We start from the raw sequence: 16,780 nt of genomic DNA, 5'->3' as shown, positions 1-16,780 counted from the left end.
AATATAGAAGAAATAGATTTTAAAAAAATAGAAAATTGCATCAAAAATCATTTTTAAAGAATAGTTTTTTTATTTTTTTTTCTATATTTCTCTTTTAGATATCTATTTTTCTGCTGTGCTATAAATGGAAATCATAATTTTGTTCAACACTTCGAATCTGGTCTCATAATTACTAATTATCTGACCATAACATATGAAAAGGAAAGCAACGTCGGTGATCGCGAATGCTTTCCTTTGACAGGTTTAAAGGTGGCAGCATAGATGCATCTTGTCTGCTCGTGAGCTGTGACTGCCTTTTTGGATAAATTCAATTGTTCAGCTCTGAAATTACTTGGCCTGCAAGAGTGCGGAGGCATGTTAAAGCCTTGGATGAAAAAAACACGAGTTCCCTGGGAAACCCTCCTTGATTTGGTGCTGCAACAGGCCTTCTTGCACTTTCATGATTAAATATTCTAAAACTGATATCAAGCAGAAAAAAACTGCAATTGAGGTCATGGCAGAGGAAGGGACTTGTTTGTTCCTTTTTTGCTTCGGGATTTTTTTTTTTATGTCAGTCATTTTTACAATACCTTGCCAATAAATTATAAGTTTATAAGATGTTCAATAAATCTAAAAATTAGTTGTGATACATTAAGTTGATCCAAACAATTTAGATTTTTTTAAAAAAAAAACCTAAGTGTCAAAAATTGTTACTACATGTAATATAATCATATGATGCGACATGAAAGAGTTTATGTTTTGTTAACTTGTTGTAAAAATCAATCCTCTTATTATCATCTCATTAAATACTTTTTATTTCATTTTCAAGCAAAAATCCTTTATTATTTTGAAACAGTCACTGCTTCACTTACAAGTTTTGGATTTATTTTTTATTTTTTTAAGGAAGAAAAGAAGACAAAGAAGAAGAAGGTAACAATACTCCATGAGGCAGGTGATGTGTCGAATATGGGTATTAAAAAGAGAAATCTCTTGTAAAAAACAACTAGTAAATGATGGATATGAGGTTTGGCGGAAAAGATTCGTAATATCCAAGAAATTGACTATTTCGCTCGGTCATCTCCTCAGGTAGTCTTAGATGTACGTCTCTAAGCACTCCAAACCGTTGAGCACCCAGCGATAGAGACAGGGAGAGTAGCGTCTTCCCCTTCCTTCCCATTGGATGAAAAACAAAGCAACATAGAGCATTCTTAATTCCTTTCTGCTAGTATTTTTGTGACATGAGAATTGATTAGAAAGATCAAAACGACAGGCTAACTTTGGAGTGTTCATGATAGAAAAAACATGAAGTTTTGCAAGAAATATCAGGAGTACATCCTAGGAAAGGAGAATCAACTACCTGCGGTTGATTTCAAAAAGCTCAAAAAGATATTAAAGAAGTGTAGGGAAGACTTTGAATTGCACCAGGAGCATGATGGCCAATCCTGTCCTCACCATTGTTCTGGTGCTTAATTCTATTGGACGTGACTCTTGTTTTTATTTTTTATCTGATCTAGTGGGTACTTTAAAGGGATGTAATTAGTTTCATGGCTCTTGGTTCTTGTGCTATTCCTTTTTATTGTATGATGGTATCTTATAGCGGGTTGATTTGTCTGAATTTACAGAAGAATGTGAGGTTTTCCAGTATTTGTTTCGTAATATTCTTATCAGAGTGCTGTTCTCATTGGTTTTTTTTTTTTCCCCCTTCTTCAAATGTTGGAGAAACCTCCAATGAGTTTTCATGAATGGTACTTAACGGCAGGTTGGAGAAAATCACTTCTCAATTGCTGATTCTGCTAAAGATTAGGAGTTAGGACTGAGATGGTGATGTTAGAGACTAAATCAACCTGCTTCTTCTTCTTCTTCTTCTTCTTTTTCCTCCAATGGAAGCAGATTAATAACTCTGTTGTTTACTTTCCAACTCCTTGTTAGATTTTCATCTTTGCCTTCTATGATTTCTTGAATGTTTTGTGCACAAGAAGGTGAGTGAGTCTTGAAGCTTTTTACATGGTAAAAACTCGTTTCTCAAATTTCTGATGATCAATCTTTAAAATACAACATATGATGTCTAACACCAGAATTCTGATCTGTTATAGTCATTGCAGTTAGATGCAAGACATAAAGAAAATTTATTTCATACTTCTTCATGAAGTGGAATCCTATGTTATTTATTATAGTGATTTTCTTTCTCTTTTTGTCTTTGGATAGGTTGTTTCTTGCTATCTGTTATTCCTTCTCTAACTTAAATTCACTTGTAGTGTGCGATGGTACCTTTTTCCCTTCCCTTCTCAAGGAAATGTCAGCGGTAGTTGGTTGCTTCAATGAACGAGCCCAGAAATTGCTTGAGCTTCACCTGGCTTCTGGCTTTCGAAAATACTTCATGTGGTTCAAAGGCAAGTTGCAGAAAAAACATGTTGCCTTTATTCAAGAAGGCAAGGATCTGGTTACCTATGCACTGATCAATGCTGTTGCAGTTCGAAAAATACTAAAGAAATACGACAAGGTATCTTTATCTCAAATAAGATGATTGGGATACCAGTACTTAATTCTGATAATGTGTGATGTGATATCTATTTCGGGTTATCGAGCTTCAAAAAATCTGCTCTGTATGGTTACAGATCCATTACTCCAAGCAAGGACAGGCTTTCAAGTCAAAAGCTCAAAGTGTGCACATCGAGATCCTCCATTCCCCATGGCTTTGTGAGCTCATGGCTTTTCACATCAATCTAACGGAGGCAAAGATCAAGTCAAACAAGGTCCCTGCCTTATTCGAGGGGTGCTCACTAAATTTTGATGATGACAAACCATCACTCTCTTGCGAGCTTTTTTACTCCATCAAGATTGATATTGATTTGACATGTTCTATATGCTTGGTAAGTTCCTAGATTTCATTTTGCTATATAACATGTTCTACATGATAACCAGTAATTAGTTGCTTAAAATTTGATGTCTCTCCCAAATCTTTGATGAACCGAATGACAAAAAATCCACTACTGGATTCGAAGGCCTAAAATTCTAATGTACAATGACTGCAGCAAAGCTAGTATTATTTGTTGACTGTTTTTGAAAAACATCATTTGTTCATGAGATACCTTATGGATTGATATACTAACTGCAGCATCTCCTTTTCTAGTTCTGTGTATCATTAAGGACAAGTTGTATCGTATACTAATCTTACCTTTGACCTGACAGTGAATCTGTGGTGAATTTGGAGATATGGCCTATTTGAACCCAGCCTTTTACAGTGAATCTGCAGCATGCACATTGACTTTATTATCATCGTAACTTTATCACCGGTATCTGATTTAGATTGATTGATATCTCTATTGATGGCAGGATACAGTATTTGATCCAGTTTCACTAACATGTGGCCATATCTTCTGCCTTATGTGTGCTTGCTCTGCTGCTTCAGTGACCATTGTCGACGGACTGAAGGCAGCAGAGCCTAAAGAAAAATGTCCTCTTTGCCGGAAGGTTAGTTAATTATTATCTTCACTCTTTATTATTTCCTGTGAAGCATCATTCCCGTTAACCATTTCTCAATTTTGCTTTCAGAGGATTTTAAATGATCCTTTTGAAATTAGCAAATTAGACTCAGAAAATGAAAACTGGTGCTAGTAGACAGGTTCTTGAAGGTTGGCCTAACATTTCTACAATCCATCGCCTATTGGTCATCTGAATTCACACTTCGGTCCTTGTTTTTGTCACTGGCGTTGTGATGTAGATGGAAACCCAGGCTATCTATTCTGGTTGAGCTATTTCCTTCCCCAGTTTTTTGAGTTGGCATCATGCACAATATATCTTGACGAGCAGGATTTTTTTGCCTCCCCTTTCATTGTTGAGCTCATCATAGATTCTGGTCTAGTCCTTAACTTACGAGTAATAGAAGTTAGATGGCATCATGTTGGCACTATGTAGCAAGGCCGCATCTTTCATAGAATATTGGAAAATAAGTCGAATTGCGAGTAATGCTGGGAGATTCAGTGAAAACCATAAAGTTTAAGATGCATGTTGCAGTCAATTACAATAGTAGTATGCCATTTCCATTTCCTTTTATTAGTGGTCTCTCTCTCTCTCTCTTTTTTTCCTTTTCCCTTTTTGGTTACTCCTGATTTTCTAACCATCTTCTTGCTATTGTAGACTGGAGTTTATGAAGGTTCCCTACACTTAGAAGAGCTTAATATTTTATTAAGCAGAAGGTATTCTTCTCTCTTCTTGACAAATCTGTTTGTTTATAATATATTCAAGATTCTAGTAATCTCATGTACTTCCTCACTCGGAGGAGCATGAAGAGGGGCTGGAAGAGGACTTCAGAGAAACGGGAAGGGAAGAAAAGGGGAGGGACTGCCATTCTTCCTTTGTTTTCTATTTTATATACCTGCAACTGATTTCTTGCTTTCACTGGCGTGTTGGAACAGTTGCCATGAGTATTGGGAGCAGAGACTAAAAACAGAAAGGATAGAGAGGATTCGGCAGGTGAAGGAGCACTGGGAATCTCAGTGTCGGGAATTCGTGGGTGTCTAGTCAGGCATTTCTTCTCTTAGTAGTCATTTGATCTAGGCCTAGATAATATGCTATAAATATTTTCCCATTTCCCATAATGTTATTGTGTTAAATGTCCGCCGTCCCTTCAGCCAGGATTGCATTTGTGTTTGACGCATTTATTGACCAAGGAAGAGTTTCCTTTATGGTTTTTGATGTACAAATGCTGCTGCAAGGAGGCTCAACTTTCAAGTTTTTGGATAGGTTTGTGTTGAGACGAACATGGTGACGTTGCATGTATTGATTTACAACCTCAGAGACTGAGAGAACAGATGAAATCGAACATGCTTTAGCAATTTTCCCCACCTCTTTAATGAAATAATGCAGTAGACTATCTTGGTCATGCATGATTCTGCTCATTATCGAGAGGTAATTGAGCTTCCACCAACCGCGGCAGTATGGCAACTCCAAATTATGGCTGCAAATAATTTGCAACATTACGTAATATCACTTGAAGCTCGGGTGTGATGGGGCTCTACAATTTTACTGGTCTCGCAATTAGGCCCATCATGAGGAAACCGGTTCGTAAGATAACCAGCCCCATTCAGTCAAGGATACCAAACGTCCTTCCTCACCGGTCTAGCGACACCAATGAGCATTTATGGCAGTTTTTTGGCCGATACAAGTTGTAAAGCTACTGTCACAGGGACACATTTTTCGCTGAAAATTCCAGTATCCACGCGGCACTCTAGTCTTATTAGACTATAAGTCTTTTCTCAAATAATTTTCGCTTAGAGTTTATCTATTTCACTCACCCAAGGCTCTAATACTTTTTTTTTTTCTTGTTATACGCAAGTGGAAGGAACACAAGTAACAAGATAAAATATTACACAATATATAAAATTTTTAATTTTTATTATTATCTCAAAGAAGAGAATACAAAATATATATTATGCACAAAACTTGAATGTTATATAGCAAAAGCTTTTCAAGCCTATTTATAAATAAATATAAAAAATTAAAAAAGATATAATTATTATTTCTATATTTTTTTTTAAAGAATTATTTTCTTCTTTATATTTCTATGAAGTTAATAGATGGTTTTGACATATAATATTAGTATCTTGAAAAACAATTTTAGGCATGCCCTCATATTCAGTAGATATGACTAGGACACTTATTTTTCTCATGAAATCATAATTGTAATGTGTATAATAACCTACTACACTACTATAATTGTAACTCAAATCCTATTTGTCTAACTGTCAGCCTTTATTACTAGTTATGTTGTGTTTTGTGTCAATCTACATAGCCTATTACCCAAGCCCCACATTCATGTCAAGCCAAAAACTCATGGCTAGCATGAACTATGGAACATTGCTTGCCAAGTTCGTTATTTTTGTTTGGGAAAGTTAGCACTGCCCTTTGCTATTGAATTTTAGGTAGTGTGCATTCATTGGTGTGTCTTCATGTCAGGATCTTTAACAAACCACCCTCACCAGAAAAGCATGATGTCCTCATCGGAATAGAGGTAAAGTATTCATATACTTTGTCTTCGAATTATCATAAATCTTTGTCTTTTTTCTCCCACAAAGCTTCCAAGTTTATCTTTCATTTTACTAAAAACTCAGTTTGTTTATTCTTTTTATGTTGATTAAGTCAACAATGATCTACAATCTTGACAATATCATTTTCAAATTATTTGTGAATCGTTGAATGAGCTCGTTGTAACTTACTTCATTCTGGATCCTCTTGGTCTTCATGGAAAGGTCTCAAATAACTTACATAAAAAGCTTGAAGAAGTTTTAGCCTTTTTAGTAGCTTCAATCTATAAGCAATAACCTTTATTTTTTTTATGATTTTAAAAGGTCCATCATATCTCAGCATCAACTATCAATGCTTTGACTTCCTCATAATTTTCTTCTTGATTTATAAAGTTAATTTAAGCAACACCTTGTATCATCATTGAATTTTAGTAGTCTTCATTTCTAGTCATTATAATTCAGCATCCCTTTTCTTTTTTCACACAAGCTATCTCGGGTTTGCTCAAATAATTCATGTCTTTTCATAGCATACCTATACTTAGCTAGACTTTTCCCACCAGATTTTCTCATAGCAATCTTTATAGGAGTTTAAGGTTGCATCCCCAAAACTAACTTAAATGGACTTGTTTTTGTTGTTGAGAACTTTTAGAGATTGTAGCAAAATTATGTACTATCCAATAATTCCAACCAATTTCACTTTATTATTGTCACGTACTGTCTTAAATATTCTTTAAACAAAGTATTCATCCTTTTTATTTGCCCATCAATTTATAAATAATTGGCAGTAGAAAAATTAAATCTTATCATTATCATGTTGAATAATGTTGTCTATAACTTGTTTACAAATTATATATCGCAATCACTAACAATATCATAAGGCACTCCAAAATATTTCACCATATTTTGATAGAACAACCTAGAAACAACCTTAATTATACACATTATCAGGGCAACCATAAATACTGCATACTTAGAGAATTTTTCTATAACAACCATGATGGTATTTATGCTATCAACTTTCAGAAATCCCACAATAAAGTCTATTAAAACTAACACCCAAGGTTTTTTTTTTTTTGGTCGTAATACCTTGTTTTGGTCACATACCAAACAAGTCCTTATATAAAGCTTAACTTCCTCTTTCATTTTTGGCCAACAATATGTTTGGGGAAAAATAACATGTATTATTTCCCTTTCTAAATGTCCAGCACACTACAAGTCTTGCATCTTCGACATCAAGTACTTCCACAGTTTCCCACAAAAATTCAACCTTATTTTGCATAGAAGGGATCATTTTCCACTTAATATCTTTAGACTTTCCTTTCTCCAACAAAGTCAACCAGCTTCTTGTAAGTTATGTCATCCTCAACATCTTGATGAATTCATTCTAACATGTCTGACTTAACCTGTATAAGAGCAAAAATTATAGCTTATACCTGCTAAAAGCATTTGCAACTTGATTATGTACCCCCGACTTGTGTCCCCACACAAAATCATAGTCGACCAAAAACTCTTGCCATTAAGCTTGTTGTTACGATAATTTTCAAGTTTTAGAAAAAAGTATTAGCCATACTATCAGTCTTCATAACAAACAATGGCCTTAACCAGTATATTCCCTACACACCAAGGCAACACAAAACTGTTTTCATCTCTTTCTCATGTGTTGAATATATTTGTTTGGTATCATTTAGTTTTTAACTCTCGAATGCAACCAAGTGTCCTTCTTACATCAATACTCCTTCAATAACCCTATCCAAAGCATTATTGTACACTTCCAATGGCTTTTCAAAATCGAGCAATCCTAAAACTAGAGCAAAAGACACTATTGTCTTTAACTTTTTAAAAACTTATTGGCACGTAACTAACCATTTTTATTTCTGGTTCTTTTTCAACATGTATACAAAAAGAGTTGTCTTCTTGCTATAGTCCTCAATAAACCTTTTCTAATAATTTGCAAGTTTCAAAAATAAACACAACTCTGAAACTATTTTTGGTATTAACCATTTAATAATGTCTTGAAATTTTTTATGATTCATTCCTACTTGACATTTCCTAACTAAATGCTTTAAGAGCATAATTTCATATTTCACAAACTTGTATTTCTCTTTTTTTACATTCAAATTATGTTCCCTAAATTTATTATGAACTTTTAAAAGATAAATTACATGATCTTTCATTCCTCTATTATAGATACAATATCATCTAAGTAGACTACAATAAAATTGTCCAAATAATCATACAATACATCATTCATAAGATTATAAAAAGTTGTTGGGGCATTTGTTAAACCAGATGACATAACTAAGAATTTGTATGCATCATACCTCATTACACATATAATATTGCGCTTGTCTCCTTCTACAATTCTGACTTGCTAATATGCAAAATACCCTATAGTTAAATGCCTTATAATCCACACACATATGAAGACTCTCCTCTATCTTTTTTTGGAACAAAATCGAAGCATCACAAGAATCTTTAACAAACCTAACATCAATCAACTCTCTTAATTACTTCCTCAATTTTGTCAATTTCATTGGTGACATTCGGTAAGGGGGTTGAGATGATGGTTTTAATTCTGGAATCAACTCAATTTGGTGATCAATAGCTTTTTTAGGTAAGTGCTTTTTTGATAACTCAATAGGCATTACATCAATATATTATTCTAGAACATGTGTAATGACATTTGGTTCCTCATCATAAATGTCATGTTTCTCATCTACCATTACTATAAAAAACACTTCTCCCTTTTTTTTATAAAAATTTTTCAATTGAAATAGTTGAGACCAAGCTTTTCTTCCTTTTACTACCACTTTCCATCAAAGCTTTATAGCATTGAACAAAATATGGATCATTTTTATTAGTAAATATAAAACCATCAAGATATGGCATAAGACTCATCTTAGCCTTTCTTAAGAAACCCGTGCCAATAATTACATTAAAATCATTTAGATTTATAACCAAAAAATCTTGTTTCTCTTTTTCAAAGATCCAGGACAATCGACACACTATAAACCATGTTGATTATCTTTTACCCATTGACATTCATTGTCTTCATAGTGGTGTGACTACTACTTAGTTGTAAACCCAACTCTCCCACTAATCTATCGATTATAAAAGTATGTGTTGCACCTGAATCCAGCATAATATTGACATTCATATTGTTTTCTTTGAATTTCATAGATATCAAAGCATAAAACACCCAACTTCTCTTGTCATAATGCATTAATTCATGTTAAATCATTATCAATAAGTTTAAATTCTTCATTTGAATCACCCAACTCATCCACTAAATAGTTTAATATACACATTGGATTTACATGTGTGACAACTTTTTTATCCTCATTGCCTTTTTTAACTAGAATGGCGTTGAGCTTCTCCTTCTTTTAACATTTCCTAGCAAAGTGTGTCTCATTAAAAATAAAACAAGTTAAAATTGGTCTATCATTTTTACCTAGTCCACTTGATGTCTAAACATTACCTTTATTCCTAGCAAACTTTGATGCAGCACCCCTACTAAAATTCTTATTATTGTTTGCCTCATTGTCCATAATCCTTGATTTAGAGAAGGTTAACACAGTCTTATCTAGTTACAACCTTGATTTCAACCAAGCTATCACTAGCTGTAATAGCAGAAGATAAATCTTATACCTTTTATCTTTTTAGTTCATCTTTTGTTTAAGGTTGGAGACCCATCAAGAAGTTAAAGAGCTTGTCTTTTTTAAAAATATTCTTGATATCGATAATTAAAGAACTTAAGCTTTTAGCATACTCTTAAACTAACTTCTCATGTCTAAGCTTCCTCTCTCGCAATCCATGATGTATTTTTTGGTAAAAATTGCTCTTTTAGTTCTTATTTAAGATGATCTCATGTTTTAATCATAGGACATCTAGCATTCAAGTCCTTTCTTATCCTCATCTTCCATCTCAGTTTGGCATCACGTATGAGATATATTGTGATGATATTAACTTGGTTGACCACTATAATTTTATTGCTATTAAAGTATTGTTCCATATCCTATAGAAAAATTCCAAATTCCTCCTAATTTTATCCTTGTTAAAGTATTGTTCCATATCCTATAAAAAAATTCCAAATTCCTTGAAACTTCTCTCCATATCAGAAAGCTTTGGTTTAGATAGTTTAGGCTTATCATGACTTACCTCATCATGAGTGTTTGTTATTGCTCTTTATAAGATGGCAATTGATTCCTCAATGACATTTAATCTATGGCTCATCTATAATGCCAAATTGATGTACAAACTCTCAACCCTTTTAGCACTTTTAATGGTTTCCTTTAGCTTGTCAAGAATAGAATGATTTTCACCTTCTTCGATTGATCTAATCAAACCTTCAATTTAAGCAAGTCTTTCACGAATTACTTCCATGCTATTTCACATAACCAATTAAGCTTATACAATCTCAAAAACAACCACATCTGATACCAATTGTCACAAGGATAAATTTTTCACTCAAAATTCTAACTTCTATTTAGCAGTCTAGTCCTACTAGACTAAGTCTTTCTTCAACTTTTCATCACATTTACCTATAGCTATAAATTTTGATCACCCAATGAGGTTTATATGCTTTAACCTGTTATAAATAAACAGAATTAATACAAGCAATAATATAAAATAGTGCACAACATATTCAAGAAAATCTCTAACCTTTATTATCATCTTAACAAAGGAAACACAACACACAATATGTGTTATGCACAAAACTTGCATACTACACAGTTAAGGCCTTTCAAGCCTATTTATAATCAAGTATAAGAGGTTATAAAGTATACAACTATCATCCTTATTTTTTAGAAAGTAGTGGGGTATTTTTTCTTATATGTTCCCATGAACTTAGTGGTTGGGTATGACCCATGAACTTAGTGTCTTAATAAGTAATCTCAATTATGCCTACATGTTTAGCAATCATGCCCTCATGATCTGGACACCCATTTCCCTTATAAAGTCATGATCATAACCATCTTAACAATCCATTACATTGTTATATTTGTAAACCACAATCTATTTGTCTAATTTCCAGCCCCTATTGCCAATTATGTCATGTTTTGTACCAACCTAGATAGTTCATTATCCAAGCCCTATGTTCATGTCAAACCAAGAACCCATAGCTTGCATGAACCGTTATATGATGCCTGTTGAATTCAAGGTAGTGTGTATTTGTTAACGCGTCATCATGCCTAGATCTCTAACAGTTACTATAAAGCATAATTCTATGGCATGGTTTGGTATTATAATTTGAAAAATCCATTTGAATTAAACATTACATTAATGCTTTTTTATGATATTGATATGGGATACAAGTACATCAAAATCTTATAAAAACACCAATTTGGTTCTTTTCAAATTAAAAAAAAAAAAGCAATTCCCTATTACCAAACATAGTTTTTCTTTATAGAGAAATAGGCAATGCATGTATTGGAATAATGTGAAGGTGTTGTACATACCAAGGCCACATACAATACAAAAGGCATATGTAAGCTTAACAATTATATTTCTATACACCAAATTTTATGATAATGATTGCAATCAAACTAAATCACTTATACAAATGATATTGTTGATTATGCTTCACTCTAGTTGTGTTGTGATCCATACTTTCCTACTTTCCATGTAGACCAACCCATTTCATTATATACCAAACATCTATCAAAATGAAGACATTTAATCATGTGTTATTTAAGGGGTAGTTTTGGCTTTGTTTAGCACTGACTTTTCCTTATAGATTTATAAGAAACACTTATGCACCCATATTTTAACCACATTCAAACCAAAAATAAATATAATTTCTTGAATATTTAGGAATTTTGGGAAGAAAAAGATACAAACATCAAAGAATTCCTCAACAAAACTTGGTTGATTACCTATTTAACAATCAAGAAAAAAATATTTTAAAATTAGTAACAATTAACATCTTACTTCAACAACCTTAAATACTTCCTAACAAAGGATTTTTATTTAATGCATATGATATCTTTTGCATAATTTCTCGAGTGTTATAACCAAATGTTGCATGAGAAATTGTGTTTGGGTTTGTCAATTGGGTTCATAACATTGAACCCAGTAAGGAACCAAACTGAGATTTTGAAAATAATTATAAGCATAATTGTACCTTAAAAAAACTAAAATTAAAAGACAATACAGATTCAATATTAAATTAAATAATTATCAAATATATTTACATAAAAATAAAGTTTATAGACTTAATTAGACTTTTGATACACCAATTTGATTTAACTAGAGGCCCTATTAAAGGTTTAATTAAGTTTAAGATTTAATTTGGATCAAATTAAAAAGAATTAAAGTGTGAGGACTTCATTAGACTTAATAGGTCAAAATAATTTTTTTAATTGACTTAATTGGGTAAAAAAAAAATAGTTTGCAAGCCTGATTTGAGCTTAATTGAGAAGATTAAAATTTTAAAGGACCAGATTTAATTTTTTCAAGTTCAATTGGGTGAAATCAAAGACAAAACTATAAGCAAATTAAAGTTTAGAAGTCAAATAAAAGTCAAATTGAAGAAATTTAAGATCAACGATCTTTATATAAAAGGTATGTAAATTATGGGATCCAATTTGGTTTAAAAAAATGGTGAAATTAAAGAAATTAGAAGTTTAAATGTCAATCTAGAACAAAATTAAAAATATCTAAGATCAGAGACTATGTTGAAAAACACGTTTAATTCAAGGTGTGTTTTTTAAACTTTTAATAGGTGAAACTGAATTAATTCTTAAAATTAAAACTCAATTAAGGATCTAATTGAACAAATTGAATGATTGAGTGTTGAAATTAAAAGATGATATTTATAACCTTATTTAAATTAAAAACAAAAAATAGCGTCATTTTATTTATATAAAATGATATGTTTTTTATATATATTGACTAAAATAACATGTTTTGGTTAAAGACGATGTCATTGACAAGTTAAAAAAATAATGCCAAATAAGATGTAATCTAGCACTGTTCATTGTTTTCTTTTTCTGAACTATAAAAGCTAATTGAGAAACATATTTTCATAGGCATTCAATGAATCACCCATTGTCCAAATAAGATAACAAATACACCCTCTTATAGCCCTAACATTGGATTACAAATTTTGTTTTGTCACCACCAATTTGCAACCCTGTAGCTACTGCAATGCCAGTCCAAATCCCCTAACCTAGCCAGACTTGCAACTTGGTTTGACAGTACTAAGTCGTTGGCTTATGGCTAATGAATGCGATCTTTCATAAGCAAATCAATAGCCAAGATTCATGCTTGAGAAAGACCGTATGCCCCTTTATCATCCTCTATAAATAGGGGGAATTTGGTGAAGCAAAAGGAGAAGAGAATAGGGAGAGATGACAGGAAAAAAAAATATCCCTCTATTCTTCAGCTTACTGCCCTCAATACAAGATTAAAACGAACCAAAATACCTTGTCACTATACTTTCTTCCTCTCTACTAGACATTGCACTAGCAATTTCTCCACCACCACTTGTACTGTGTGAGCCACCAATGCCTTTATTATCAATTACCACACCATAATGGCAGTGCTATCAACTAGCAAATACCCCCGAGCCAGGTAAGGTTCTATTCTTCACATGTAAATCCAACATGGTTAACCATTCAAAATTTTCTTCTTTTTCTTTGCTTTAAAAGAAGAACTTAACACTAGGTTTCTTAATTAGAGATTAGGCCTCCATTCAAAGTAACTGAGTTTGACTCCAATGACATGACTAAAAGATTGATGTCTTCTTCCAAGTGTAGGAATGTTGAAATAATAAATAACCCGACAAGACCGAGGTCGATGTATAAATTATAGATAATAATAATACAACAATAATAACAGCAACAATAGTAACAACAACAACAACAACAACAACAGAAGAATAAGAAGAAGTTGATGAGAACTTCAAGATTGAAGATCAATATAAGGATTAAATAATGATAACAACAAATGTCAAATTTAGAGAATTCACTAATGGTATTTCAAACAAATATAGTACAAACTCTTATTATTCAATTAGAAACCACACATAAAGGAGGTTCCAATCAGATTATAAATTGTTAACATGATTACATTAGTTATCTTATTCGAATAATGCTAATACTTGTAAATATTGTCAGGCATTCATGATTATAATTATGTTAACAACAAATTAAGTTCCTTTCATAGCATAAGTGTCGGTTATACCATACGGTTGGGCTATAAAAGTATCAAGTATTTGTTGTACCAAGTGTTACACAACATAAATCTAGATTAACCATTTAATAAGCAAAGTATTAAAAGTGAACAAGATAACAAACACAAAACATGTTAGTATCAAACATTAAACTCCATATTGAGTTTACACTATACTTATTCTTACACCATTAGTATAACCTTTTCACCTTGAGATAATAAACTTAACTAAACATAATGAAAGAGGGAAATATAAATAAACAAGATAAGAACATAAATAAAATAAAAGTTAACTAAGTAAAGGAAAGGAAATAAATGGTATAAACAAGATATTAATGAAAGAAAAAATTAAGCATTACAAAAATACAAAGAGAGAAAGCAAGAGCATGATCTTAATCTGGAAAACAAGATGCCTAAATACATGGTAAATGCCTCCTTTTATAAGACAAATTAAAAACTATTGATTTGATGATTAATTATTAAGTAGGTGGCCACATCTTGACTCGGTAACAATCCTTATCTTCTTGTCTAAATACAACGTCATTATAATGTCTAAATTTCAACTAGACTTCCACATAAAAGTTTTAGAAAATTATCTCGGCTTTTCAGGAAAAAAAATGAGGCTTTTTAGACTTCTAGAAGTCAAGATATAAGTCAAACACTAAACAGTGTATTGGTTGTAGGATATATTCGGACTTCTACATTATTACTAAGATTTGAACTTCTAAATAGCAGAATTGAATTTTAACTTTATATGAAAGTTTTAAGCCCATGTGTTAGCTTTCCATCTATATAAAGCAAACCTAAATCTAAGATCTACAACTCTAGATATGACCTAATTACCGAATAGTGTTTTAGTTTGGACTACACAGCATCTTTTTTCTAAGTCTGGCCTCTCTTTGTCCTATCAATTTCAATACTTCAACTCATCAATCAATCTTTTCATTTATGTGATAGACCTGCATTTAGGATGAACATTTACCATAAATTAAAAGTACGGTGTGGTATCAGACTTGTTATTATAAAACATGTTTTAGTTAAAGAGTCATTGATATTTAAAGTGCAAAATAAAAATATAAAACCTTGATAAAAATACACTTTTAAGTACTAATCATCCAGCGTACGGTGTGATTAGGCCAAGTTCATATAAAAAAAAATGCATGTTGAGCCATTTTCTGGCCTATAAAAATCATGTTGGGTTTAAGCTCAACCCAAACGTAAGAAACTGTTTGGCACACCTTATTTTTGTTCAAGGAAAAATGTCCCTTTTTGTACTTTAAGTCGTGTTTGTCAAATATTGCCTTAAACTATTGTTAATGTCTCTAATTTTAAGCCAAACATGCTTTACCACTTTCCATTTTAGCTTTACTTTGTCATTATTTTAGTGTATAGCAAAACACATCCCAAACAAGTTCAAAAAAAGTTTGAAAAAATTTAGGGATCATTTTAAAATTATTAACGAGTCCCTCATGTGTTTTCTAGTAATTTTGCTTGGTATCAAGCTATAGACTTAAATTGTAAGACATAGATCCTGTATTTAAAATAGTTGATTTTTCTTCAATATTTAGAAGAAAAAAAAAGTTAACAAATTTAAAAAGTTCCTATATTTCAAAAAATACAAAATATGTTTTCCATAAGAATTTCACTTAACATTTGGTTTGTAGACTTACTGTGTAGAGAAAAGAAAAAAAACAAGGAAAAAAATAAAAAGAAAAACATCTTGAATATTTGAACAACACATGTAGCTTAAATTTGATTACCTATTTTGATGTTGTTAGATTTATTTTATTTATATCTTTTTAACAATATCATTTTTCGGTTATGGCATCTCATAATCATCCCTTTTCAACATATAAAAACTCATTTTCTATTTCAACTTCTCATTTAAGCAATCCAAAAATGCGAATTCAAGTCTTTTATAATCGAGAGCTATGTCATTTTCAACTCACATCATCGAAAATAGAATGGCTGGCATATTTGGCTTTATCATCATGCCTTTTTTTGTCTCTCAAAAAATGATATTGGGGACCAAAAGAAGTTGAAAATGAATTTCAAGAATTGGAATAACACATAACTTATTAAAAGACCCATATGATCATTCAAAGCAATGAAGATTATATAAATGTCACACGAACAATGTTTTGTATCTTGAAGAGTAATAGTAAATGGATAATGATTTGCATATGAATTATTTGATTTGTGATTAGTACTTAAAAGTGCATTTTTATCAAGGTTTTATATCATCATTTTGCACTTGTGTGTGTGCAGTGATCCTAGGCTCTTAATTGCAGTGTCTCAGACATGTTGGGCCATAGATTCGTCAATCTGTGCTCTTTTTAACTTTTTTCTTTTTAAAGCATGTGTGCACGCAATTATTTTAGACTTTTCATTGCAGTATCCCAGATGTGCTGGCCCATAGACCTGCCAATCTATATTTTTTCTGACCTTTTTTTATGTTGAAAATAAATTGAAGGAAATAAAATTATTGAATCTAGTTGAGTTCATGAGTATAGGTATTCTGTAATTGGGTCATATATAGAGCTATAGATCTCCGATTTAGGTCTACTTTATATGGATGGAAAGGTAAGACATAGGCCTACAAC

General features: G+C 31.9%; 1 protein-coding gene across 1 annotated transcript; it reads left to right on the top strand.

Moving 5' to 3' along the window:
• The first annotated feature begins 963 nt into the window (after positions 1 to 963).
• On the top strand, positions 964 to 4,774 carry LOC105113545 (probable E3 ubiquitin-protein ligase BAH1-like 1). The gene is made up of 6 exons (XM_011009755.1): positions 964 to 1,441; positions 2,235 to 2,479; positions 2,595 to 2,849; positions 3,313 to 3,450; positions 4,117 to 4,175; positions 4,395 to 4,774. Exons 1-6 carry the CDS (start codon positions 1,282 to 1,284, stop codon positions 4,498 to 4,500), a joined length of 963 nt encoding a protein of 320 aa, XP_011008057.1. The 5' UTR covers positions 964 to 1,281; the 3' UTR covers positions 4,501 to 4,774.
• Positions 4,775 to 16,780: the final 12,006 nt, after the last annotated feature.

Source organism: Populus euphratica, unplaced genomic scaffold, assembly GCF_000495115.2.
Source record: "Populus euphratica unplaced genomic scaffold, PopEup_1.0 scaffold423.1, whole genome shotgun sequence".
NCBI lineage: Eukaryota > Viridiplantae > Streptophyta > Magnoliopsida > Malpighiales > Salicaceae > Populus > Populus euphratica.
This window is presented reverse-complemented; position numbering and strand designations above follow the sequence as displayed.